At 43.3% G+C, this 26765-nt stretch overlaps 1 protein-coding gene across 11 annotated transcripts in view; it reads left to right on the top strand.

Annotated features, from left to right (window-relative positions):
- SHANK2 (SH3 and multiple ankyrin repeat domains 2) overlaps positions 1-26765 on the top strand; it is a 690873-nt gene that overhangs the window by 83859 nt on the left and 580249 nt on the right. For 10 of the 11 annotated variants that reach the window (XM_075927697.1, XM_075927699.1, XM_075927698.1 and 7 more), the window contains one exon: positions 15232-15460. In XM_075927697.1, the coding sequence (XP_075783812.1) occupies positions 15257-15460 (204 nt within the window). In that variant the 5' untranslated portion in view covers positions 15232-15256. Of the gene's footprint in view, positions 1-6129; positions 6218-15231; positions 15461-26765 lie in introns of all 11 variants that reach the window. The other variant, XM_075927691.1, reaches the window with a different exon arrangement.

Consider the following 26765-nt stretch of genomic DNA (forward strand, 5'->3'; position numbering starts at 1 on the left):
ACATTGAGTGGACCCTGAACCGAGGTTAAGGATGGCCGGAAGCAGTGCCGGCAGGGCATCAGATTAGGACTTAGAGCGTGGAGCTGCTGTCTCAGGCTATCCGAGGGCTGTGCTTAAAGGGACCCGATCCCCACCCCTGACAGACAGTTCTCAGGGGTTCCCCACTTGCAAAGCAGTCCTGGCTTGGAGTGCCCTGAGTGCCCACACTTGGCATATCACGGCACTCGGCCATCAGCCCGGCTGCACTTGCCGCAGGCTGCCATCCGGGAGGGGGGGGTCAATCGGGGGCTGCAAAAGAGTTTTCACCCTGAGGAGCCCACAGAGCCACCCCAGTCCTCCTCATCAGGGGCTCGTACCCCATTCCTCCCTCACATCCTTCCACTTACCCGTCCCTAGCCCCCCTTCCTGGTGTACAAAATAAAGGACACTTGTGGTCAAAAATAGAAACTCTCTTTATTTAACAAAACTCGGGGAGACTGGGAAAAGGAGGTGGAAGAGGGGAAGACAGAGAGTGGGAGAGGGGAGGGCAACTAAAATGATCAGGGGTTTGGAACAGGTCCCATATGAAGAGAGGCTAAAGAGACTGGGACTTTTCAGCTTAGAAAAGAGGAGACTGAGGGGGGATATGATAGAGGTCTATAAAAGCATGAGTGGTGTGGAGAGGGTGCATAAAGAAAAGTTCTTCATTAGTTCCCATAATAGAAGGACTAGAGGACACCAAATGAAATGAATGGGTAGCAGGCTTCAAACTAATAACAGAAAGTTCTTCTTCACAAAGCAAATAGTCAACCTGTGGAACTCCTTGTTGCAGGAGGCTGTGAAGACTAGAACTATAACAGAGTTTAAAGAGAAGTTAGATAAATTCATGGAGGTTGGGTCCATGGAGTGGTATTAGCCAGGGGGTAGAATTGGTGCCCCTGGCCTCTGTTTGTGGAAGGCTGGAGATGGATGGCACGAGACAAATGGCTTGGTCATTGTCTTCAGTCCATCCCCTGCAGGGTACCTAGTGTTGGCCGCTGTCGGCAGACAGGCTACTGGGCTAGATGGAACTTTGGTCTGACCCAGTACGGCCATTCTTATGTTCTTATGTTCTAAGCTCAGGGCTCAGGGTTGGGGGGTCTCACTGGGCCATCTTGATTTTCATGCAAACCTGCTCCTGGGTGGCCAGGCTGGCAGCTATCCTGCCCTAGACGGCCACCTTCCTGTGCCTAGTGCGGAGGTCGTGGACGTTGGAGGCTTCCCCCCAAACCTCGATGAGGTCCATGATGTCCGCACTAGACCAGGCGGGCGCCTGCCTCTTGTGGCCCCGGGCAGGCTCCTGGGAGCCGCCAGCCTAGTTCCGGGAAGAGGCGGAGGGTTGGGTGGCAGAGGGTGGCTGGTTTGTGGGGTCTACTGGCTGGGTCTGCTGGCTGGGTGCTGGCAGGCTTGCACCTGGCACGGGCACGGTAGCCAGACCATGCCCCTTTAAGGGCTCCGGGGCCGGGAGGGGGGCAGACGAGTTTCCCTGGTGGTGCCCAGAGTGGCCACCAGGGCAAGCTGGGGAGGGCTAGCCTCCCACTAGTTCGAATTAAGTGGCTACACAGCCCTTAATTCGAACTACTTAATTCAAACTAGGCGTTAGTCCTCGTAGAATGAGGTTTACCTAGTTCGAATTAAGCGCTCCGCTAGCTCGAATTAAGTTCGAACTAGCAGTTTGCCTGTGTAGCTCCTATTAAAGTTAATTCGAACTAACATCTGTTAGTTCGAATTAACTTTGTAGTGTAGACATACCCTAAGATAGGAAGCCCAAAACAAGAATTTCAAATATTCCTAGCTGAAGCGTAATATGAATAAAAATTTCAAGATAAATAAATAGAGATAATATTGAATTAAGCCTGCATGAGGGCACACACAGCATTCACAAGTTATGTTAGGGTCATTTATTTTATTTGGTGTTAGCCTTATCTGAAGCTTTTTTTGACTAACTGTGAAGTTTTAAGATTATTCCAATCCCTTGTGAAAAGATGAGGTGCAATGAGTATCATTGAATGAAATGCAGAAAGTAGTACCCTGTGTTTATATGCTGTTTATTGGAGTAGTTACCCAGTCTCAAAGGCAAAATGCCTTCTGGAAAATCATTTAAACTGTAGTACAGATCCTTTAAATGGAATATTGAAAAATTATTAACAGGTGGGGGGGGGGGGGAGGGAGAAAAAAGCTATGAATCAGATTTTGCAAATGAATGAATATTCAATGTTGTTGTATAGTGGGGGTGCTGAAAGCCATCAAACAAAACTGTAAACACTGGGTATGATGGAAACCAGTTCAAGACGGGTTGCTGCTGCAGTCCAGCACCCCTAGTTACAGCACCTTTGCTAACATTTTAAATCTGTGCACTTTCTGTGAAAGATTGACACGAATAAAGATTTGTGTATGCACAAAGAATGATTAAGAGCATACACAGAGAATTGAATTAATAGTCTGCTACTTACTAGCTGGTTGTGAGGGTATGTCTACACTACCCCCCTAGTTTGAACTAGGGGGGTAATGTAGTCATACGGAGTTGCAAATGAAGCCTGGGATTTGAATTTCCCGGGCTTCATTTGCATAAAGTCAGCCGGCGCCATTTTTAAATGCCGGCTAGGTCGGACCCCGTGCCGCGCGGCTACATGCAGCACGGACTAGCTAGTTCGGATTAGGCTTCCTATCTGAACTAGCTGTACACCTCCTTCCACATTAGTGAAGGATTTTTTTTGTTGGGGGGGGGATTGCTTCACCTCTCATTTATGTGCATCCCACAACTGATTTTTCTGTGGGTCAGTGACCCCCGACCCAAAAAATGTTCCCCATCCCTGTAAGTCAGGTGAGTTAATAATGCTATATGTTTAAACTGAGATATATTTCTTGGTTCTAAAACAATAAACCCTTGATTTTTTTTTAAATATAATTCAGATCTTGGATTTTGCCACTGTTATATTTAAACTTGGTCTCTTCTCTATATGTGTGCTTGGGAACAGCTTGTTAAGAGCTGTCTTACAAAAATATTTTCTGCTTCCGCTTTGACTTTGTTTAGCCTTATCTTCAAAGGAAAAAGGTGTTCTCTTATTTTGAGTTACAAGATAGTTATAGTCAGTGCTTTAAAAAAAAAGTGCTGATATTAGAGTTTCAGGGAAAAAACTGCCAGGGAAAATTTCTAGAGCAAAAAAAAAAAAAAAAAAAAAGTGCTGGGCCAAATGCAGTTGTGGTGCCTTTAATTGCCACATGTCCTGAGCAGACTTCCGTGCAGCACAAGTGCTCCCAGGGCCGGCTGGGGGCTGTGCCAGGGGAAAGCAGAGAGTGCTCCCAAAACAAGGTGACAGTACACTGTACCGTTGCCTACCATCAGAAAAAAAGCACTGGTTATAGTATTAACTCTTTAGAAGGTCCAGGTAAAACTTAGAACACCTCTAGTCTTTTAACTTGACATGCTACCACATGTGAAAGCTACAGACTGTCTTGTTTTCACTAGAATTTTCCACATGCAAGTTATCTACACAAGATAAGAAGACACCTTTTTTTTTTGTTTCAATGCAGTGTTCTAAGACTTTATTTAGGGTGGATTTATTTCAGTCAAAGTGCTTTAAATCAGCTATTTAAATTGTGATTAACATCACCAAGGATGTGTCTATACAGCAGGGCTTAGCTCAATTTGCGTAGTTTATTTCAAGTTATGTCAATTGTGTAGCATTATTTCGAAATAGAGCACTCTTCCTCCCACTTCCCTTACTCCTCATACAATGAGGGTTTCAGGAGTAAGAATTCCTCCAGTTTGACAGTATTTCAACATTATTTCTGCCTGCTGTGTAGATGTGGACTGAGTTATTTCAAAATAATGTTGCTGTGTAGATGTACCATAAGTAAAAACCAACTTTTCCATGTGTACTTTAGTTATTTTCTAAAGAAAGGTACATTCTCATTGGTTGTTATAATTATAAAGACATCACTATTGTCCATCTTTTGCTATCTATAAGGGCACACTATGACTATATACATTTATGCAAGCAGTTATGTAGCTCAGTATTTTCAGATTCTTAATAACTGTATATTTTTAGTTAGAAAATGGTGAATGGTATAATGCATATTTACTAGATAACTAATGCTCATGCAGTGTGTCAAGCTGCATTAAGATGCTAAATAGAATTTAATTAAACTCCAAAAACAGCATATAAAATGTTTATTAAATAAAACGAGCCTTTAATACATTACATGGCCTATTGTGTTCTATTTATAAGGTTGTCCTCAAAATTTAAATGAGGGGGAAAATGTATTTCTTTATTGAGAAAAGGTGCTTTTAACTTGATAGTATCATGGATTCATCATTGTTTATATTCTGGTGAAATGTTTTAAGTGATTATAGTAAGTATAAGGCTTAACATATTTTGTATTTAATTCATATTTCATCTTTAACAATTTTATTTTTAAAAAGAAAATCTTATAATTTAAACAACAAAATAAAAAAATCCAATTTAAATTAAAAAATATCAGATTTTTTAAAACATTGTAGATGTTTATCCATCCTGCCTTTATCCATCAAAATAGAAAGAATTTTGTTGCCTCAGATACTTTATTCTCAAATGTTTTGAGATTTCAGTCAGATTCCACTGAAGGGCGAATACCAGTAGACGAGTTAACTTCTGAATTAATAGTTTCAAGAACCTTCCCAAATTTGCTTTGTGATCTAGAATTATCTTGTCATGCTCTCATACTTTGCAGTTTCTGTAGCTTCCTTATTAGCTGGTAAATTAGAAAATTATTAGATGCAAATTGATTTTTTCCCATCCACTAGAGTTCAAATTCCAGATTATACATGGTCTCCTTTCATCTCTCTGTTATACCAGCATTAATATAATAATGATTTAGTATACGTCTGTGTGCAAATTTGACTTTTGATGTTCTCCCCTCTTGTTCTCACTATTCAGGTGACATTTGTTGAAAATTTTGACCCCGTGTCTTCTCTACTTTCTCATACCAATTTTATGTCAATGTAATTTAATTGAAGTAATATCAGCATAAAACGGGTATAATAAGATTCTTTTCATTTACTTTAGTGATTTTTGTATAAGGCCCTTTGTTACCATCAGACCTTGTTAATATTAACCTGAATATTAGCACATTGGCATAATCATACTATCGGAGCAAGACTATACTGTACCACTCATATAATAGTTTCTTTTGTATCTGCACTTTTCTGTGATTATAATTTTAGTTTGTACATTGACACATATTGAGATTTGATTATAAATGGAATATTTCTATATAAATTCGATTTAAAGCAGGGGGTGGGAACCTTTTTTGGGTTGGGGGTTGCTGACCCACAGAAAAACTAGTTGGGGGTTGCACACAAGGGAGAAGCAAAGCAAAAACCAAAAAAACAAACCAAAAAAACCAAAAAAAACCTTCACTAATGTAGGTCCTTACTGAGAAGACACTCCCCACATTCCCCTCACACACCAGAGCCTAGGCTAGTAGATTTTTTGTGCACCAGCCCCACAGGAGGAGAGCTGGGGGCTGGGGTGCCAGCATGGGGCCCCTCAATGCTGGGGGCCACATCTGGACCCAGCTGGGGGCTGCATCTGGACCCAAACCTTAGGTTCCTCACTCCTGGTTTGTAGGTTGCATCATATTATATGGTTCTAATCATGATATCTCTGTTCTGTAATCAACAAACTTTAATTTCTCTACATTGAGCAGGTTCTTTGGGCTTTTAAAGTATAGATTTTTTTCCTCCATTAATTTACCAAGCCAGAAGCCTGAAACTACTTCTGCAAGACGATCTCATATTCTAACCTCCTTCTAACTGGCCTTTCTTCTACATAGTTTACAGAGGTATGAATGAACTGGGACTGTCTCCCACAGTCTCTTTCCTGAAATCCATCTGAAATATTTCCTGTTTTAAATGCATCAGTAGTCACTGGAAAACTACCACCTAATCTTCTCTAAGATGTTGGCTTGGTAACATGGGAAGCGTGTCATAAATCTGCAGAACCTAGGTATGCTCCTCAGAAAGGCTGCCTGTTACTTTTCTCTCAGGATTTAGACTATTTGGGAAGGAGACTTCTGTTTGTCTTTCTTCAAAGTTAATTATTAAATACCTTTTTCCTTTTTGAACAGTTGCTGCTGTTCAAATGGCAACCTTTTCCCATGGCCCATTTTGTCCCCTGAGGACAATGCTGGTTCTGTAACTGAGAAGTTCCCACAGGTATGTTTTTTAACTGGTTACAAAGTAGCCGTTTTGATAGAGTGTGCTCTTTAGGCACCAAAATGTTACTGCAAAAATTAATGTTTACATTGTAATCACATTGCTCTTATCAGGATGGGGAGCCTGTAATTCGTGACTTTGAATCCACTTCTGACACTGACTCCCTCTCTGATCTTGGGCAAATCACCTCCCCTCCTTGAGCTTTGGCTAGCATTTACTTACTCACCAGAGTAATAGTTAATTAGGGTTAATACATTAATAATTGTAAAGACCACTGAAGTGTATATTGGCACGGAGCCCTTGTCTGCATTCCTCACTCAAGCCAAGGAATGTAGAATCAGGACCCTAATGCTCATTTTTATTACTGACATGCTAGAAAGTGGGATTTAATTTAATGGGTTCCCTTCACATCTATACAGGGACCCTCTGTGTGTGACTCTTGCCCTTTCTGGATAGAAAGGGTAGGGGAGAAGATCAGCTGTAGCTACAGCACTATTGTTTTTTCCCTGACCTCAGGATCCTCAAGGGGCATAGACTTTATAGACCGTTGCAGGGAGTGGGTAGCCTCAAGTTGGGTTGGGTTTAAGCCAGAGGGGTGCATGACATTCCTTCATTGTCCCCAATAGCTTAGTGTGGCGGGCCCCTCCCATCTACCCTCTTAAGTCCAAGGCCCTCTGGCCTGAGTCCATAGCACAGTCCACGTCCAGCCCTTTTTGGCAAGGCCGAGGTCCTCTGGCCTGAGTCAACAACACAGTTGAAAGCTGGCCCTTTAAGATAAGGCCAAGGCCCTCCGGCCTGAGTCCACAACCCAGGTTAGGGTTGTAGCAGGGATGCACCCCAGGTAGGGAGACCTGAGCCCACCCTACTCCACCGGGTCCCGGCCCAGGGCCCTGTGAGAGACCGGGTAGCGGTCTGTTTTGGGACTGGTTCAGTTCAATAGCTTCATCAACATTTTAGATATTGGCATAGAGAGTATGCTTATTAAGTTTGCAGATGATACCATTCTGGGAGGTGTTGCAATTGCTTTGGAGCATAGGGTCATAATTCACAATGATCTGGACAAACTAGAGAAATGGTCTGAGGTAAATAGGATGAAGTTTAATAAGGACAAATACAAATTACTCCATTTAGAAAGGAACAATCTGTTTCACACATACAGAATGGGAAGCGACTGTCTAGGAAGGAGTACGGCAGAAAGGGATCTAGGCATAATAGTGGACCACAAGCTAAATATGAGTCAGCAGTGTGACGCTGTTGCAAAAAAAAGCAAACATGATTCTGGGATGCATTAAGAGGAATGTTGTGAGCAAGACACAAGAAGTCATTCTTCCTCTCTATTCTGCGCTGATCAGGCCTCAATTGTGTCCAGTTCTGGGCACCACATTTCAAGAAAGATGTGGAGAAATTGGAGAAGTTCCAAATAAGAGCAACAAGAATTATTAATGGTCTAGAGAACATGATCTATGAAGGAAGATTGAAAGACTTGGGCTTATTTAGTTTGGAAAGGAGAAGATTGAGAGGGGACATGATAGCGTTTTTTAGGTATCTAAATGGGTGTCACAAGGTGGAGGGAGAAAAATTGTCTCCTTGGCCTCTGAGGATATGACAAAAAGCAATGGGTTTAAACTGCAGCAAGGGAGGTTTAGGTTGGACATTAGGAAAAAGTTCCTAACTGTCAGGGTAGTTAAACACTGGAATAAATTGCCTAGGGAGGTTGTGGAATCTCTATCACTGGAGATATTTAAGAGCAGGTTAGATAGACATCTGTCAGAGATGGTCTAAACTGTACTGAGTCCTGACGTGAGGGCAGGGGACTGGACTTGATGACCTATCAAGGTTTCTTCCAGTTCTAGTGTTCTATGATTCTGTGAATATAACTTGTTGCTATAGTTTCTGTTCTTTCCTTCCTCTTTAATAGGGAATTCCTATAGCATCAGTTGTCATGGAATTAGATGCCACAGCTATGTCAAAGGTGAAGGATCTCTGTATAGTTAACCTCCTAGTGTCTGCCAAAATTGGTGGCTTTGTAGGGCAGATACTATGGTCTGCCCCATAACCCTCATGTTTCTCCTCCCCACCATGCTATGCTGTCAGGGAATCTCTGTAAGGCAATCCTCACAGAGCTTTCCTCCCACTGAATGTGTGTGTATGCGTGCATGGTAGATTTTGCCTCATATTTGTAAATAGGGCATTTTGGGACTGATGCTGCAAGGAGTTGAGTTGGGAAGGTTCATCTATTCTCAGGGCAAACAGACATCATAACTATTAAAAACTTCAAACATGGCAATATTAAAATTTCATTTGCCTGGTGTACTTTGGTTGTGTGAATATTCTGTTCTGTTAATCTTCTACATACAGGTTCCACCTCTGAAAACTGGCACTCTGTGGTCTGGCAACATCCGTGGGCAGGCAGCAGAGTCAACAGCATGGCTGGGTGGTGGGAGGGCAGAGCCCCATAGAAGTGCTGGGCCAGGCCCAGAGAACTCTGGCAATCTGCGTCAGAGTGGAGCTGGGGGCTGGAGAAACCCAGCTACCTGTGGCAGACCAGGGCCGTAGGCCAGACAAGCCATCTGTGACCGCATGGTGTCTGAGAAGCTTGACAGCCCGTGGCAGTGCAGAGCTGAGGAAACCTGGTCACCCACAGCAGTACAGGGTTGGGGGCTGGAGAAGCCTGGCGGCCCATGGTAGCCCAGGGCTGGGGGGGCCAGCACCAGCAGGGCAGATATCCTGGCTGGCAGTGAATAGAGGGGGCCAAAGGCAAGGGCTTGGATCAGGGCCTGTGGGTGGGGACACTTCCCCTTGTCTAGCAAATTCTCTCATTTGGGACCAGTCATATCCTGATGGTGCCAGACCAGGGAGATCCAACCAATGGCTTCACTTTTTATTAACATCCTGGAAACCAGAGGTTCAAGTGGTTATTCTCTTCTAGAATTCCAGCAATGGCTCTTCAGTGATAGTTTTTATGTGAAAATACTCATGCTGCAAAACTTAGGAAGTTTGAGCAGATCAACTCTTTCTTTATGTGCGATATAGATGTAATTTATTAGCTGTCTGCAAGCTTAAATCCACTACCTTGCATTCTTTTTGAGTGTCCCTGTGGGTGTTCCACTTCAGGTATGCCTGCACACTGTACCTTTGTTTGGAGATTTCTGAGAGTGGTGGTCATTCAGTCTACTCTCTGTGCCCCAGATATCCTCATGGCCCACGTCAAACCCCTATCCTCCCACCCCATCTTTATAGATCAGTAAACTTTTGCAATGTGTTCTCTGACAAGTGAAAATCAGACCAGCCTTTTCTCCTGCTAGAGCACAGATGCCATGCTGTTAGCTTGATAGCTTTGTTTATCTGATATATTTTAATATACTTTCATTGTCTCTTCCTGGTGACTAGGGTGGTCAAAGAAGCAAACATATATCTTTGTATAGGGTTGCCCTGTTTACAGCTATCCTAACATGGCTGGGACTGCATGAAGGCCAGCAGCTACTTTTTGGAATAGGCCCGAGTGGCAAGTGCTGCCAGCCAGCATCTGGTTCCTGGAGCACTTGCTGCCCCTCTGTAATGATTCCTGTCCCCATGTTTGCTGCCCCCTGTGGTCATGTGTGAGTGTAACTGTCCTTGTCTCACACTCCTCCCTTTTCATTTGCTATAAAACAATGACATTCTACACACATCCCATTGTCCTGGCACAACCACACCCTGACCTTGCTTTAAGTTATGATAAGAGGAAGCTGCATACCAAATTTGGTGGTCCTGGCTTTACTATTTACATGGACTCACAGATGAACGGCAGACAGACAGATGCACATTTCTAAAATATATTATATGATCAGTGAAGACAATCTTTCTGGTAGCAATCAGTTCTGCCCAGAAAGCTGGAGTATTGGAGGCCTGTTTATAGTATTCACCCAAGAAAAAAACATCACTATGGGCCCTTCCAAGATTTTTTAACTAAGGTACAGTAGTCTCAGAATTTCATATTAATCAAACCATTCATCTCCCATTTCTCAACCCCCCCCCCCCAAGTAATCCCATATAGGACTAGTCAAGGAGTCATATTCCATACCCTAACTGTAAGGAGGGCATTAGCCTTTTACATGACAAAATTATTTAAAAAATCAATGTGACCAGTTGTATTCAGACAGAACAAGGGTTTGGTATTTTAAAAACAGAGGTTATCAAAGCAGATCACCAGATATACTAACATCTGTTACAACAGATCTCATGTGTAACCCTCTTTGAGGGCGATAGCACATTCCATAATATCATAATACCCTTGCTTAAGGATGTACAAATTCCAGACATCTGTAGAGCAGCAACTTCCTTTTTTTTTCTAATTGTTATGCTTTGGAGCCTCCAGTAAGACCAAATGCTGTTGTAAGCAGTGCAGTTCTGTTTTCTCTGTTGGACTCTGTTCTGAACTGCCTGCCTCCTTAGGGAAGTACTGCTCAGGAGTCACTGGAAGGGGAGCATCTACAGGAACACTATTTGAAGGAGGAGAGTTTGTGCAGTAACTGGAGTTCTTCTAGGCATGTGTCCCTGTGGATGCCCCATCCCTGCCTTTGGGTATGTCTACACTACAATGTTAGTTCGAACTAACGGATGTTAGTTCGAACTAACATTCATAGCCGCTACACTAGCGCTCCGCTAGTTCGAATTTGAATCGAACTAGCGGAGCGCTTAGTTCGAACTAGGAAAGCCTCATTTTACAAGGATTAAGCCTAGTTCGAACTAGCTAGTTCGAATTAAGGGGTGTGTAGCCCCTTAATTAGAACTAGTGGGAGGCTAGCCCTCCCCAGGTTTCCCTGGTGGCCACTCTGGCCAACACCAGGGAAACTCTATGCCCCCCTCCCGGCCCCGGACCCCTTAAAGGGGCACGGGCTGGCTACGGTGCCCGTGCCAGGTGCAAGCCTGCCAGCACCCAGCCAGCAGACTCTGCACCTGGCACGGCACAGAGCCACCCACCCGATGTCCCCCAGCCCACCCCCTCTTCCCGGGACCAGGCTGGCGGCTCTCGGGAGCTTGCCCTGGACCGCAAGAGGCGGGCACCTTCCTGGGCTAGTGCGGACATCGTGGACCTTTTCCACGATCTCCGCACTAGGCACAGGAAAGTGGCCGGCTAGGGCAGGAGAGCTGCCAGCCTGGCCACCCAGGAGCAGGTGTGCATGAAAATCAAGGGGGTCCACTGAGACCCCCGACCCTGAGCCCTGAGCTTACAATGGCCGTACTGGGTCAGACCAAAGGTCCATCTAGCCGACAGCGGCCAACCCTAGGGACCCTGGAGGGGATGGACCGAAGACAGTGACCAAGCCATTTGTCTCGTGCCATCCCTCTCCAGCCTTCCACAAACTTTGGGCAGGGACACCACTCCTACCCCCTGGCTAAGACTTCCATGGACCCAACCTCCATGACTTGATCTCACTTCCCTTTAAACTCTGTTCTAGTTGTAGCCTTCACAGCCTCCTGCAGCAAGGAGTTCCACAGGTTAACTCTTTGCTTTGTGAAGAACAACTTTCTCTTACTAGTTTGAAGCCTGCTACCCATTCCTTTCCTTTGGTGTCCTCTAGTCCTTCTTTATGGGAACTCATGAAGAACTTTTCTGAATGCACCCTCTCCACCCAACCCCTGCTTTTAGAGACCTCTATCCTGTCCCCCCTCCGTCTCCTCTTTTCTAAGCTGAGAAGTCCCAGTCTCTGTAGCCTCTCTTCATCTGGGACCTGTTCCCAACCCCTGATCATGTTAGTTGCCCTCCCCTCTCCCAGCCTTTCTCTTCCCCTCTCCCACCTCCTTTTCCCAGTCTCCCCCAGTTTTGTTCAATAAAGACAGAGTCAATGTTGGAAGAAACGTTATCTTTATTTTGTACATCAATAAGAAGGGGGGCTAGGGAAGGGTAAGTGGAAGGAGGTGAGGGAGGAATGGGGTACGAGCTCCCGATGGGGAGGACTGGGCTGGCTCTGCGGGCTTCTGGGTGTGGAAGCTCTCCTGCAGCCCCCCGATTGCCCCCTCTCCCCAGATGGCAGCCTGCGGCAAGTGCAGCCGGGCTGATGGCCGAGTGGTGTGATGTGCCCAGTGTGAGTACTCCGGGCAATCCAAGCCAGGACTGCTTTGCAAGCGGGGCACCCCTTAGAACTGTCTGTCCGGGGTGGGGGTCGGGACCCTTTAAGCACAGCCCTCGGTTAGCCTGAGACAGCATCTCCACGCTCTAAGTCCTAATCTGATGCCCTGCCGGCACTGCTTCCGGCCATCCTTAAGCCCTGTTCAGGGTCCACTCAATGTGGACTTGCTAGTTCGAATTAGCAAAACGCTAATTCGAACTAGTTTTTAGTTCTAGACGCGTTAGTTCGAATTAGCTTAGTTCGAATTAGCGCTGTAGTGTAGACATACCCTTTCTTCCCCTCTGTTTCAGAATCTCCCATGGGAGACTTTTCAGTGGAGAGGGAACTGAGGGTGGTTTACCCATCTGGCCCACGTAGCCTTGGCATGAGTATAAGAATGTTCTGGGTGCAGGCTGAAGGGGCCCTACTACAAAAATCTCTGATCAAGGCACAAGTACACATGCACACCAAAAATGGAGTGCTTGTGGGACACAGTAGTTAATGCACCAAGTGAGTAATATTCTCTATATATTACTCTCCCAAATGGTTTTTAGGGAGGGACAAAAATGTGTTTTTCTAGTTGCCACCAGTTAATCTGTTTTGTTCTGCTATGCGTTGACCTACTGTATTTTGGCTTTATATTATATGGATGAATAAGAAAGCCATTGCAATGTTTATTCTTCCTATTGACTTTGGAAAGGTGCTTTGGAAAGCTTCATTAATCTACGGCTCACTGAAGCAGTAAAATACTCCCCCAAGAGTTTTCTTTTGTGGATAGTCTTGCAATAAACTGATGTAAAATGGTTTGCTTTCAAAATATTTCAATGCACTATTTTAGTCTTCATTATTAATGATAGGTTTGTAGCTGAAAGTAGTAAAACGGTTGTGTAGCTTAAGGTTGGATACAAACACCGTTGTCCTTGACCAGCAGTAAGAGGATGACACAATGTTAGACTCTTTGGTGTGCTTTTGCAAAGTTTGCAATTAATCTCTCGTTAAATTGGAAACATTGGTCCTGACTTTCCATTGCCCTGTCTCTCGTGTAGTCATTTGCTCCACTGCAAAGTGAATATAAAATAGTAAATTAGAATGGTAGCCTTTTACACTCTCTTTGCATTCAAATTGCACTGGTGTAATTAACTTCACAGGTGCGGGGCAGTGGAGAATTAGCATTGCACAATATTTTTGGCTCACACTGGATCCTGAAACACCATTGTAAAATGTTCTTCTAGTATTTCTCTACTCATTCAGCAAATGCAGTATTTCCCTGAGACCCAATAGTAGAGGTAGAGCTTAATTTTTATTCAATCTTGGTTCAGGAAAACTGCCACTGAATCAAGTGAGTCAGATTTAAATATGGATGTTAGGATTTGCCCAGGATGATAAATCTACTCCCGTGAGAGTTTCATGGCATAATGAAATTAATCCAACAGCCATTTGTGGTAGAAAGAGAGTGTTGTCTACAGCACTGAGATATTCTGTTCTAATTCTCCCACTGAATTGTTTTGTGAATGACTTTGACCAAATTGATCAACCTCCTGTGTTTAGTTTGCCTCTTTGCAAAATTCCTGTAATATTTGCCATCCAAGGTAGAGTCAGTAAAGCTGGTTGGGAAATGATTTGTTCTCCTGTGAAAAAAATTGATGAAAATGAAAAATACATATTTTTGTTGAAAATGTTCTTAGATTTATTTTGGGCTTTTCATTGAAAAACTGAGAAAAATATTAGTTGTTTTTTGGCTAGTAAAATCTGAAAATGTGTTTGGTTAGGGAAAACTAGAAAATATTTTTTTGAATGAAAATCTGAAAACTAACTAAAAATGGATATTTCCATTTTGGGGGAAAAAAAAGGTATGTTGAAAAAAGATTGAAAGAACTTTTTCTACCAGTTCTGCATACGAAACCATTTGAAGATGCTGTAAAAATATAAAGTGTTTCTTCCATCTGTTGACACTTGGGTTCAAAACCACTTACTTCTCAAGTGAAAATGAGTTTGGTTTTAGTCTGATCCATAATAAATGTGTGTCAACAGCACAAAAAAACCTGTATTCGGTTTAGCACCACTGGAAGTTTGCTGCTGTGTTGGTGTCAATGGATGTTGCAAGGCCTGAGGCAAGGCATCCTCTAAAATTGCATGCACGAAGTCTGCATTATTAGTCCACTTCCGTGAAATAGTCTGCATATTTGTACAGTATCCAAACTGATGGTTCTTTCACAGCCTTTCTTTGGACAGTTTTCCTACTACTTCCCAACTATTCATTGGTGAAATTTATTTTGAATAATTTGTGCCCATCAGCCCATGCTGTTCTTTTTAATAATGTAGCTTTTTTGAAGTAATAGCCATACATTTTGGTCAAATAAGACTCGCAATGCACCAAGCATACTGTTGGCATTGTATTTAATTCTAGAGCTCATTTAATAATCAGTATTATTTTATTAAAAGTAATTTTTGTAGTGGGAAAACTACTCCTTCGAGTCAGACCCAATTCAAATACAGTTTACAACATTTAAAAAACAGTGAATGGTCCTACAGCAGGACCATTCATTGTTTTTAAAGTTTTTTCAGTTACAGATTAACACGACTACCCCTCTGAGATAGTTTACAACATTATCATTTGGGATCAAGCCTAGTAGCTTGTCATCTGTTCTGAATCCTTTTGATGATTCGGTTTGACATGGAGGAAAGGTCATCTCTCTTCCCCCCATCCCCCACTGCTCTTTCTTTACTGAACTGCTAACCACATTTATTTCCATTGCTCTCTGCCAACTCATACAAATGGGGGGAGGGAAAAAGAGGTAAGAGAAAACAGATGACTTCATTGTTAAGTGTGCTTTAGATTAAAAATTACACAAAAATGTGCCTCTGAACCATATTTGAAACATTACCTATAATTTACCTTTGTATTGTGTTCTGTGTTGATAGGCACATGAGGTAAAGGAAACTGAACATGCCTCGCAGCCCAACATCAAGTGAAGATGAGATGGCACAGAGCTTTTCAGATTATTCTGTTGAATCTGAATCAGACAGCTCCAAAGAAGAAACTATATATGATACTATCAGGGCTACTGCAGAGAAACCAAGCAGCAGAATGGAAGACAGTAGGAGCAACACATTAGTGATACGAGTTGTAATACCTGACTTGCAACAGACGGTAAGGGGAATTGCATTATAAGGTTTTCAAATGTTTGGTCAGATACTGAAGTCAGTAGAACTATTTCAATTTCTGTCACCCAAAGGGCTAGTTCATTATGTTAAAAGTTTTGCAGTGTCTAAGACTGTGATGTCCTATTTTGTTTGGACATCCACCGTTACGATCCAAGTGACACACCAGAATGATTATTTGTCCTAATGAGATTATACTGACATGCAGCCCAGCCCATATAGTCAGTCTCATATATATTTGATGAAAGCTGCGACCTTAAAGCAAAATGTCTAAAGTGTTTTAAGAAGGGTCGGACCAGGGAAGTTTCAGAAAGGTTGTGAACAGATCAGAACAAGAAGAGGTAGAGAACTATAATCACAGTGGACTGCAGGGATTGAAAACAGAATTCATATATCATCTCTAAAAATGCCTGGCACAGTAGCACCTTTTACATTTTCTCTTCCCATGGCACTGTAAAGAACTGTTCATTAGCTTGTGGGTGTGAGGTGAGGGTGAGAAGGTCATCAAAATCTCTCTCCCCTCCGCCAAAAATAAATAAATAGAGAGGTATGGATAGATCCCTCCTGCTGTTGTAACCCACCTCCACCATGCCTGCACCTCACCACATTAATCTTAGGAAAGTTGTTGCATTAAAATGACGTTGCAGATGGGTGCCTGGAATACACATTCCTGCTGCTCATCTTGGTACATTTGCTATTTTAAAGGAGAAAGCATAAAACATGACCCTCTAGAGGGATTGTGGTCATATTTTTATAAATATGAACTCCCCAATCTTCTCTGCTCCCTAACTATTACTATAGCTATAATCAGGGCTAGACAAATAATGCAATCTACTCGCCTGTGGCAATCTACCTGGAAGAGCCGGGTTCGGGCGATCTGCACATGTGCAGATCGCCGGACAGCACAGCTGGCGAGCGGGGCTCGCTGCATTTCGACGAGCCCTGGCTATAATGATCTCTTCTAAGAATTAACAGAGAAATAGTCTAAAGTAAATAGGATGAAATTTGATAAGGACAAATACAAAGTACTCCACTTACAAAGGAACAGTCAGTTTCACACATACAATAGAAAATAGTAATAGATATGTAGCCATGTTAGTCTGGTCTAGCTGAAACAAAAAACAGGACTATATAGCACTTTAAAGATGAACAAGATGATTTATTAGGTGATGAGCTTTTGTGGGCCAGACCCACTTCCTCAGATCAAATTGTGGAAGAAAATTGGCACGACCATATATACTAAAGGATACAATCAAAAAAATGAACACATATGAAAAGGACAAATCAAATTTCAGAACAGAAGGGGGATGAGGAGGGAGGTAAATGTCTGTGAGCTAATGATATTAGAGGTGATAATTGGGGAAGCTATCTTTGTAATGGGTAAGGTAATTAGGGTCCTTGCTAAGACCTAGATGTAAAGTGTCAAATTAGCATTTTGATAATTGGCAGTGAGTATGACACTTTTAAAATGTGTTTTTATTTTCAATCGTGATTATATAAATCAATTTTTTCCTGCAGACATGCTATATTATTTCATGATGTGATTTAGGCTATATGTGTGTTAAAAGTTTAAACTATTTTTTCCTTTTTTTTTCCACTTAAGCAGTGGAATATAGAAGTCCTGTCTGGACTAGGGTTGTCAAATTTGTTAAATATTTAAGAACTGGATAATTCAGCAGGAATGCCAGAGCCAGAGCCTCCCTTGCCTGCCTCTTCCTCCTCCCCTTGCGTTGCTTGCTGGTCTTGTCTTCTTTTCTCCCTCTCCCCTCCCTCCCACCCCCCAGTTTTAAAGAAACTCACCTATGGAGCAAGGAGCTAGGAGGTTTTCCCAGCTGAGTAGGGGCTGGTGTGGGTGATGGCTTGGCTCCTTCCCCTCCTACAGTAACTAGATTTTTGTTGTCTAGGCTATGTCTGCACTACGGGACTTTATAGGAAAAAGGTATGCAAATAGCGGAGCGCAATTTGGGTACCTTTTTCCAATAGCTTTTTCGGAAGAGGCTTTTCCAAAATTTGGCTCATCTACAGTGGGCCAAATTTCAGGAAAAAAACCCTCTTTTGGAAGAGCCCCTTTTCCTTGTGGAAGGAGGAAGACCGGGCTTCTGAAAGAACATGTCTTCTCTTCCTCCAACAACAACAACAACAACAAAAAGCGGAAGACCAGACGCGTTCCCTGTCTGGTAACCTTTTTGACTGGATTTTCTAGGTGAAACCTGGGCACCTGGCCATTCTAGTCAGGAAGCTTAGAGGGAGGAGTTAACCCTCTCTTCTTGATGAAGGAAGGATCTCAGGCTATGGCTACAGTGGCACAGCTTCACTGTACAGACACTCTGAACAGATGGGAGAGAGAGCTCTCAGCAACTTTATTACTCCTGCTTATGTGAGCAGCATTATGTGGCAGGAGAATCTCTACTACCAGCACAGCACTGTCCATACCAGTGCTTAGGTCGATGAAACTTATTCACTCCCTTAAGTGATATAACTTACACTGACTTAAGATGTAGTGTGTATTGAACCAAAAAAAATTTGCTTCAATCCAAAATTAATAATTTACAATTTTTTTCAGCAAACGAAAAAGTAAAAAAAGTTCTGAGACACCAAACAAAGCATTTTATTCAAACTGAAATAAAACATTTCATTTTATCTGTGGCTTTTTACCTTTTAAAAAATAAACTGGAAATAAAGTTTTAAAATAAATCCCAGCCATTTCACTGACAATCTATAAATTTCATTTTGAAAATTTCAGAGAGAAACTTCTTAAATGGTTTGGATTTTTGGAGGGGTAAAACAATTAGGCAAATATAATGTGAATTTGCAAAATGTTTAGACCTACTTAAGTGTGCCTTTTTTAGAAAAATAAAGTTTGTGCAAAAATTTCATCCAGCTCTAATCTAGGTGCTTACACACACCCCATTAGTGCCAAACCATTTTAGGTACCCAGATAAAGGCCAGATTTTCACAAGTGTGCAGTGCCTAGCCTTTCCTCCTGTGATATTTGTGGCCAGGTTTTTAAAAGAGCTCAGCATCCATCATGCAGAATTATTCTGAAAGTCTGGTCCTAATAGTGGACTGTGAGCTTTTTAAAAAAATTTCAACAGAGTCACACAAATCTGTGGTGGAGCGGAGAACTGTGTCCAAATCCCCTGGCTTTCTAGAACACTTCCGTAAACATACAACTTTCCCCTGCTTCTGCTCCTTCTGAAGTCAGTGGCAGGATTGCCATTGAATTATAAGGCATAGGATTAGATTGTATGGTATAGAATGATGAGGTTCTAAGAAGGAGAAATGCTGTGAGGTGTGGGGTGTCCTGAGTAAGAAAGGAAGGAAGGCTCTCAGTGAAGAAATAGGAGCTGAGGGTGGTTTTGCTCTTTTACTCTGGAATTTGGTTCCAGGGATCAGATGTAAAAATATTTACTGTTATGGATTGCAAAAAAGTCCTTCACTGCAGTTTTCAGAGTCTATCTTGGAATGACTAGAACCACACTTCTGCACCCACCAGCCTATCTTTGATTAAAATGCTACCTCAAGTCAGTTTTATGCTTAACTAGAAGATTTCAGCATTGCTCAGGTCTTTAACTGTACTAATCTTTGTTTTTCTTCATTTAAATAATTTATTTGGGCTGGAGCTGGGGATAAGGAGTTCAGTATGCAAGCTTCCCCAGTGAGAGAGAATTACCCTACCTCACTGCAGAGGCTTGAGGCCAGGTGAGAAGTGCTTTTCTGTGGCTGCTGAAGCTCTAGCAAGTGCAGCTAAGGGAACAGTGCATGTCCCTGATTGGGACAGGTCCAGGTTCGTCTGCCTCCAGAACTCCCCAGACAGAGTGGGGAATGCAGCAAACTGTTCACTTTTCCCTCACTCCCTGATGAAAGGAAACAGCCAGTGAGTGTTCCTGTATGAATTGGAGGGGGTGGAGGGGAGCTTCAGTCCCTCTGCCCTCCCTAAAGGGCACCTGGGGGGGTGGGAGTCTGGGGGTTGGTGCACCCCTTTCTATCTCTGGTGATTCTATCTCTTTTCTGTATGGTTTAATTCTGAATGCATCTCCGTATGAATCGGGGGGTGGGAGGGAGGAGGGCAGAGTTCAGATTCCCCTATCCCGTTCCTGCCCAACCAAACCCTTACCTTGTAGGAAGCTGCCTACAAATTTGGTGGTTCTAGCTCTTACCGTTTAGGAGGAGTTCTTGAACAAACAGACTCAGAGTTACAGACACGCACACTCTCTCAAATACATAGTAGACTAGATGATGGACCTGGTATTGCTCGGGTCCTTAACTCAAATATGTATATATATTTTTTCATTTAAATCATTGCTCTGGGCTGGGGCTAAGGATGAGAGGTTCAGGCAGGCTGCCCTGAGAAGAGAGAGGACAAACCAGCCCTCTCTCATCGCAGCAGCTTGGGGCCAGTTGAGAACTGCCTGTCCATGGCCACGGTAGCTGCAGCAGGCACAGATATGGGAGGATTGCATGTCCCCTAACTGGGTAACAGACAGATTCGTAACCAGATACATTCTCTGAAATATCATATATATAGTAGCCCAATGTCTGTGACTCTGTAACGTTGTAGTGTTACGAGTTGCCTCTAGGGGGTAGTGTTGCCTCCCGCCGTGGCACTCAGCTGACTTCTGCGCCACTCAGCCAGGCTGCTGTGGGGGAGCAAGCGGCGCAAGCGGCCGTTTGGGCCTCGCACTCCCCATGCTGCATGGGGGGTGCTGCATGGGGGTGCTTCATGGGGGCTGCAGGGCCCAAATGGCCACTTGCGCAGCTTGCTCCCTCGCGGTGGCCTGGCTGAGTGGCGCAGAAGTCAGCCGAGCACCATGGCGGGAGGGGAAGGGGGCGGGGCGGTGATGTACATGGCCAAAGGGCAGGGCCTGGTCGTGTACATCACCGCCCCACTCCCCTTCACCTCCCACTGTGGTGCTTATCTGGGTTCTGCGCTGCTCAGCTGGGCCACCGCTGGGGAGCCCAAATGGCCGCTTGCTCCCCTGTGGTGGCCCAGCTGAGAGGTGCAGAACTCAGCCGAGCACCACTGTGGGAGGCAAAGGGGGGACGGGGTGGTGACATGCGGCACGACAGCGGCTCCAGGCCCTGCCCCCTGGCCGTGAAAGTCACCGTCCCGCCCCCCTTGCCGAGCACCATGGCGGGAGGCAAAGAGTGGTGGGGTGGTGACGTACACGCCCAGGGGGTGGCGCCTGGACGAGGGCGCATCCCCGACGGAGACAGAGGAGAGCGGAGAGAGAGTGAGAGGCAGGAGGGGAGAAGAGAAAGAGAGAGACGGAGCAGAGAGTGAGAGGCAGGAGGAGGAGGAGAAGAGAAAGGGAAAGTGAGAGGCAGGATGGGGAGAAGAGGAAGAGGGATGGAGAGAGAGGTAGAAGGTGGAAGAGAGCTGAGAGAGAGAGGGAGAGGCAGTAGGAGGAGAGAGAGAGAGAGAGAGACGGAGCGAGAGATTGGAAGCTCAGGAGAGAAAATGGACATGGAGGAGAGACCTGAGAATTCCGTCCTATGATGGGCTAATTGGCTAGTATATAATATATAGTTGTCCCTTTCTCCACTCATGCCCCAGCTGGCCCAGTGGGTTATAGTAGCCCTGGTCCCCATCTCTGGCTCTGCCCCATTGGGTCATTCTGCAATACAACTTTTCCTCCTGCCAGGCCCCTCTCTTTCCATTTTATGAGAAACAAATTCCAGGCACATACCATTGTCCTGGCACAACCAAATCATGATCTTGCTTGAAGCTATGATAAGAGTGAGATGCATAACAAATTTGGTGATCCTAGCTCTTACCATTTAGGAGGAGTTCTTGAACAAATAGACTCATGGATGGAAAGAGAGACAGATGCACATTTCTAAAATATATAGTAAGATTAATTATTGGTATTTTGCAGCATGGCTCTAGATTTTTACAGTTTAATGATTTAGGCCCCATAACTATGATGTGATCTGAAGAGGCAGACCTGAGCATAGCCCCATTGTGTTGCACATTTTCATGTTTAAATTTAACAACTCTGGACCAAAATGGATTTTGTGAACATGGGCCATTTTGCTGTCTTAATAGAATGGCGTTGCCTAGCAATGGCTTTATTACCACACAAAATCCTTTTCATGTGACTGGTGGGAAATTGACTTTTGTGTTTTAGTTAGCAAGGACATTTCAAAGGCTTATGTAGAGGTGATGGTGAGGTGCTACTGATTTGTTTTGCAGTTAATTTGTTGTTGTAGATTTAATTTAGCTTTTTTATTTTGTCCATGTCTTACCCACCTTCCACTCATTTCAGTTCTCAATAGACAAATGTAGTATTACTAAAGGATTTGAATTCCATTTATCAGTGTTCCTTTTCTATTTAAGAGTTCTAGAAAGATACTAGCTGTGTTGAAGAGCCCTTAGCCTATGAATTTTTTCTGCTATGTAACAATAATAAAACTACTTGATAACACTTTCTACTTTTAGTTCTACCCATCTCAAAACACTTTAAAAACATTAGTGGGCCAGAAGCAGCTTTCAATTACTCCAGATTAGGGCTGGTTGAAAACTTTCCATCAACACATTTTTTCAACAGAAGATTGGATTTTTGATTAAACAATAATTTCAGCAGAATGTACCTGCATTCCTCAAAATGTTCATTTTTGTAGGCCACCACTCTTTTAGATTTGTGATTTTTTTTTCCAACAAAAATGATTTTTTTCTCATTTTCATCAAAATGTACATAAAAATAAACCCAACTTCCCAAACAACTATAACTCCAGATGTACCCTGGTAGTGAGATGAAAACTAAGCCTAATATACTAAATACCACTATGAAGGACTGCATTATTATTTCCATTTTACAGGCCAGGAAATGGATACTTAGAAAGATTAAGTGAAGTGCCCTAGATTACACTGAAATACTGTGGCAGAACCAGGAATAGATTTCAAATTTCCAGTTCTGTATTTTAGTTAAGCTAAAACACAGTTTTCTTCCCCATTCTCTATATAATTACAATTGCTTTAAAAGAAAAGATTATTTAAAATTATACTGCTTAATCAAATGAGAACAAAATTGTATCAAATTACTTCTGTGCTTTTGTTCTTGACTGCCATTTCAGAATTAAAGTTCAGACTAAATGGCTGTGTCTACATTGGCATCCCTTTCCGGAAAAGGGATGCTAATGAGACACATCGCAATTGCAAATCCGCGGGGGATTTAAATATCCCCCACGGCATTTGCATTTACATGGCTGCTGCTTTTTTCCGGCTTGGGGATAAGCCGGAGAAAAGCGCCAGTCTAGACGTGATTATCCTTTTCCGGAGGATCTCTTATTCCTACTTGAAAGTAGGGATGCCAATGTAGACACAGCCAATCAGTTTACAAAAACTAATGTCAAGACTTTGAGTAAATGGCTTTTTTCTATTTTTAACAAAGGCTTATTCTCTTTCTACAGTGACTGTGTGTGTTCATCACTTTTATTTCATTGTGCAAGTTAGATTGAATATTGAACATCATAGGGAAAGATGTGTAACTGTAGGAAAAACATGTAAATTTTCACCAGTTCTGTGAATTTTACCTTCCTTTGCTTTTAGTCGGACCTGGAACTCTTAACATGTTTTGTCAGCTTCAGCAGCATAAATATTTTAAAAAGCTTCAGCAAACTCACTGAAGCTTATAAGTAGTTATATTTTTCATCTGCTACCTTAGTTCTTTATTTGTCTAGATTAAATCACTATGGTAATATAGTCATTTATTGTTGTCTCTGTTCATTGTCTCTATAACTTTAGGTATATATTATCCTTACAGAGTGCGTGTAGCACATGTTACAGAAAGTGGAGGTTGTGTTCACACCAAGAAAAGGCATTAAGCTCAGTATATAAACTAAAATGTATGGGTCCAAGAGCCACATTAACTCAGTCGTGTTGTACTTCCTACATATTTAGAATAGAGATATTGTATGTCAAAAATAGTGTAATACAATGGGCCATACTGTGTTTTGCCTTTGAGTAAATGTACAGTGAAGGGAAAGCTGTGAAGAATCTCCCCTGCTGCCCTAAAACCATTTGTGTAGAAGCAGGCCACAGCTATAATCTCCTTGGGGCAGGAGCTGCCAGTTATTACTATGTTCTTGTACACTGTTTAGCATAAGGACGTCTTTAACCTGCTTAAGATCTCTGTGGATGCTGCTGCAATAGAAATAATAAAAAAAAATTGCAGTCTTTGTGTTTTCTTGACTATGGGGAGTGTTCCCTGATCATGCCCAGGGTTGCATGTTGCCTTTAAAGAATGGGAAACAAGTAGGATCAGGCCTCTCCTTCCAATGGTGGACGAAGAGAAAGTTTGTACCTTCTTAAAAGAAGAGGCAGCATCTGACATTGGGTCCTTGCCTGTCTCTAAGTCCTGATTAGCACAGTGCATGACTTATGATGCAGCCATGTGTCTTCACGTACAGCTATGTTTAAAAAGGTTGTAAGAGACACATTTAGAACACGTAACTAGACTATACATACACAATGTGGCCAAATCAATAGTTGCCATTTAAAGTTGCCCTCACACCAATTTTTTTACATTTTTTCCTTTGTTTTAAAGAGAGAACTAAATAACTCACCAAAATTTCTAACAACAGTACTTGCAAAAGTCACAAGTTCATTGAATCAACAAGTGGTGTTCAGTTAGCTCTGCTTGCATGCACATTACATTCTTGTTTTAGTGAACGTGTGTAAAAGTAGGTCATAACTTTGTAACGTGCTTAAATTTGGTATCCTCAATCCATTTTAAGGCATTTAAACAAATGACCTGGTTTTCAAAACGTCTGAGAAGTGATCCCACTATATGCTTTACACTTTTGAAAAATCAGCCCATATATATAGACTATGTATGTAGCAACCTAATTTTAGACACCCACTTTTGTAAAAAAAAATCTGTTCTTAAGGTCCTTTTTCTATGGTGCATTCTCAGCATAAAGCTTTCAAAAGAATGACCACGAGGTCTGTAGTGACCACTCAAGACACTGGACAAACTTGAATAATTCTTATAATGAAAATCATCAAGCTTACTTTTTCAGCTTCTTAAATTTACTTCTCTTTCAAATATGCTGTCATAAAAAAAATAACTTTTCACTACTTGAAGTATATTCTATACCTCTAAACTGAAGTTTGCTCTGTTTCTCAAACTCATGGAAGTGACAATAAGGGTGTGTCTAGACTACATGGCTCCATCGATGGAGCCATGTAGATTAGACAGATCGGCAAAGGGAAATGAAGCCACGATTTAAATAATCGCGGCTTCATTTAAATTTACATGGCTGCCGCGCTAAGCCGACAAACAGCTGATCAGCTGTTTGTCGGCTTAGCGCGGCAGCCATGTAAATTTAAATGAAGCCGCGATTATTTAAATCATTTAAATTATTTAAATTATTTAAATGATCAGCTGTTTGTCGGCTCAGCGCGCTAGTCTGGAGGCTCCGCGCCGAACTGAAAGCCTTTTATTGACATCCCCGTTATGCCTCGTAGGATGAGGTTTACCGGGGATGTCGATAAAAGGCTTTCATTTCGACAGGGGAGCGTCCAGACTAGCGCGCTGAGCCAACAAACAGCTGATCAGCTGTTTGTCGGCTCAGCGTGGCAGCCATGTAAATTTAAATGAAGCCGCGATTATTTAAATCGCGGCTTCATTTCCCTTTGCCAAACAAACAGATCTACATGGCTCCGTCGACGGAGCCATGTAGTTTAGACGTACCCTAAGTGTTTCCATACAATGAGGTCTGGTCTACAATAGGGATGTTAGATAGCAGGTCATAGAATAGTCAACTAACTACCTGCATTCTTATCAGTTAGTCGACTATTCTATAGTCCCCAGGAGTGGGGCTGGCAGCCAGTGCACTCTGGCCCCACTCCTGATGAGCCCCCTGCTACCCTGCAATGTTGCCTCTGTTTTAGAGGCAGCAGTGTGGGATGCCAGGTGGTAGATGGTCCATGAAGGGAGCCAGATTAAAAACCAGCTTTCCTTGTAGACCATCTGCCTGCTGCCCCGCGTTGCTGCCCCTGATACAGTAGCGCAGGGTGGCAATAGCCCATCCGAAGGGGGTCTGAGCTCCCCGCAGACAGAGGCTGCTGTGGAGGAGGGGCGGGGGAAGCTGCTCTGGCAGCCGCCCCGTTTTTGGAGAGCTCAGGTCCCCAAGCGTGATACACTACATGTCTATACTACGAGTTTAGGTCAAACTTAGCCATGTTAGGTTGATTTTTCTAAGCAATGAGTCTACACGGTCTGACTTTAAGGGCTGTTAAGGTTAATTTCTGTAATCCTTCTTGATAACAGGAGTAATGGGAGTAATACTTGATGACAGGAGTAATGGGAGTAATACTAATTTCAACACAAGCTGTAATGCAGACACAGTGTAAAGCAGATGTAGTGCTTTGGTGCAATTCAGATGCAGTGTTGTGAAAGCCAATGTTCTTGGACTCTAGGATGTGTCCCACAGTGTTCCAACATGACCTTTCTGGTCAGCACTTTCAAATCTGCTGCTCTTCCAGGTGCACAGGGACACCCCCAGGAAAATTTGAATTTCATTTCCTGTTTGGCCAGCATGGCAAGCATGTCAGCATCCTTCAACGGTGTGCCTGACTACGAATGCCCAGAGTTGCAAACAAGCTCCAGCATGGAGCATGCAGGAGAGCCTGGACCTGATTAATGTCAGGGAGAGGAATCTGTGCAAGCAGACCCACAAAGCAGCAGAAGAAATGCTGATATCTCCACCAAAATCGCACACAGCACGGCGAAAAAAGAATATGCCGGGGGCACTCAGCAGTGCTGTATGAAAATAAAGGAGCTCAGGGAAACTCATCAGAAGACAGCTGAAAATATGCAGCTTCCATGAGCAGCTGCATGTGATTCTAGAGGGGACCCCAACCTGTGTCCCAAAGCTGTCCATGGATACATCCCAAGTGATTCTTCAGGCAACAACAAGAAAGACATTGTAGATGATGAAGAGGAGAATGCTCAGCAGGCAAGCGTAGCATTGGACTTCACTGACAGTCAGGACCTTTTGTAATTTTGAGGCCAATTCCCCTCCTCCCAGTATATTTTCTTGCTGGACCCTAATGGGACCCTAATGGCGGGGAGGGCATTTCTGGTGACTTCACATTTGTAATCATGCTATAAGTGGGTGTACCTGCCTGGCCCGGCAGTACCCTATGACCCCCCCCCCTCTGGGGGGGGGGTAATGTCATTCAGACGCCTTTCCTGGCAGCCGCCAGGAAGATCCTCTTGCTTCGGCAAAGGCAGCCTCAGTGGCGCGGGAAGACTACTTCCTCTACCAAGGCCGCAGGGGCGGAG

The sequence above is a fragment of the Pelodiscus sinensis genome, chromosome 4 (genome assembly GCF_049634645.1).
Source record: "Pelodiscus sinensis isolate JC-2024 chromosome 4, ASM4963464v1, whole genome shotgun sequence".
NCBI lineage: Eukaryota > Metazoa > Chordata > Testudines > Trionychidae > Pelodiscus > Pelodiscus sinensis.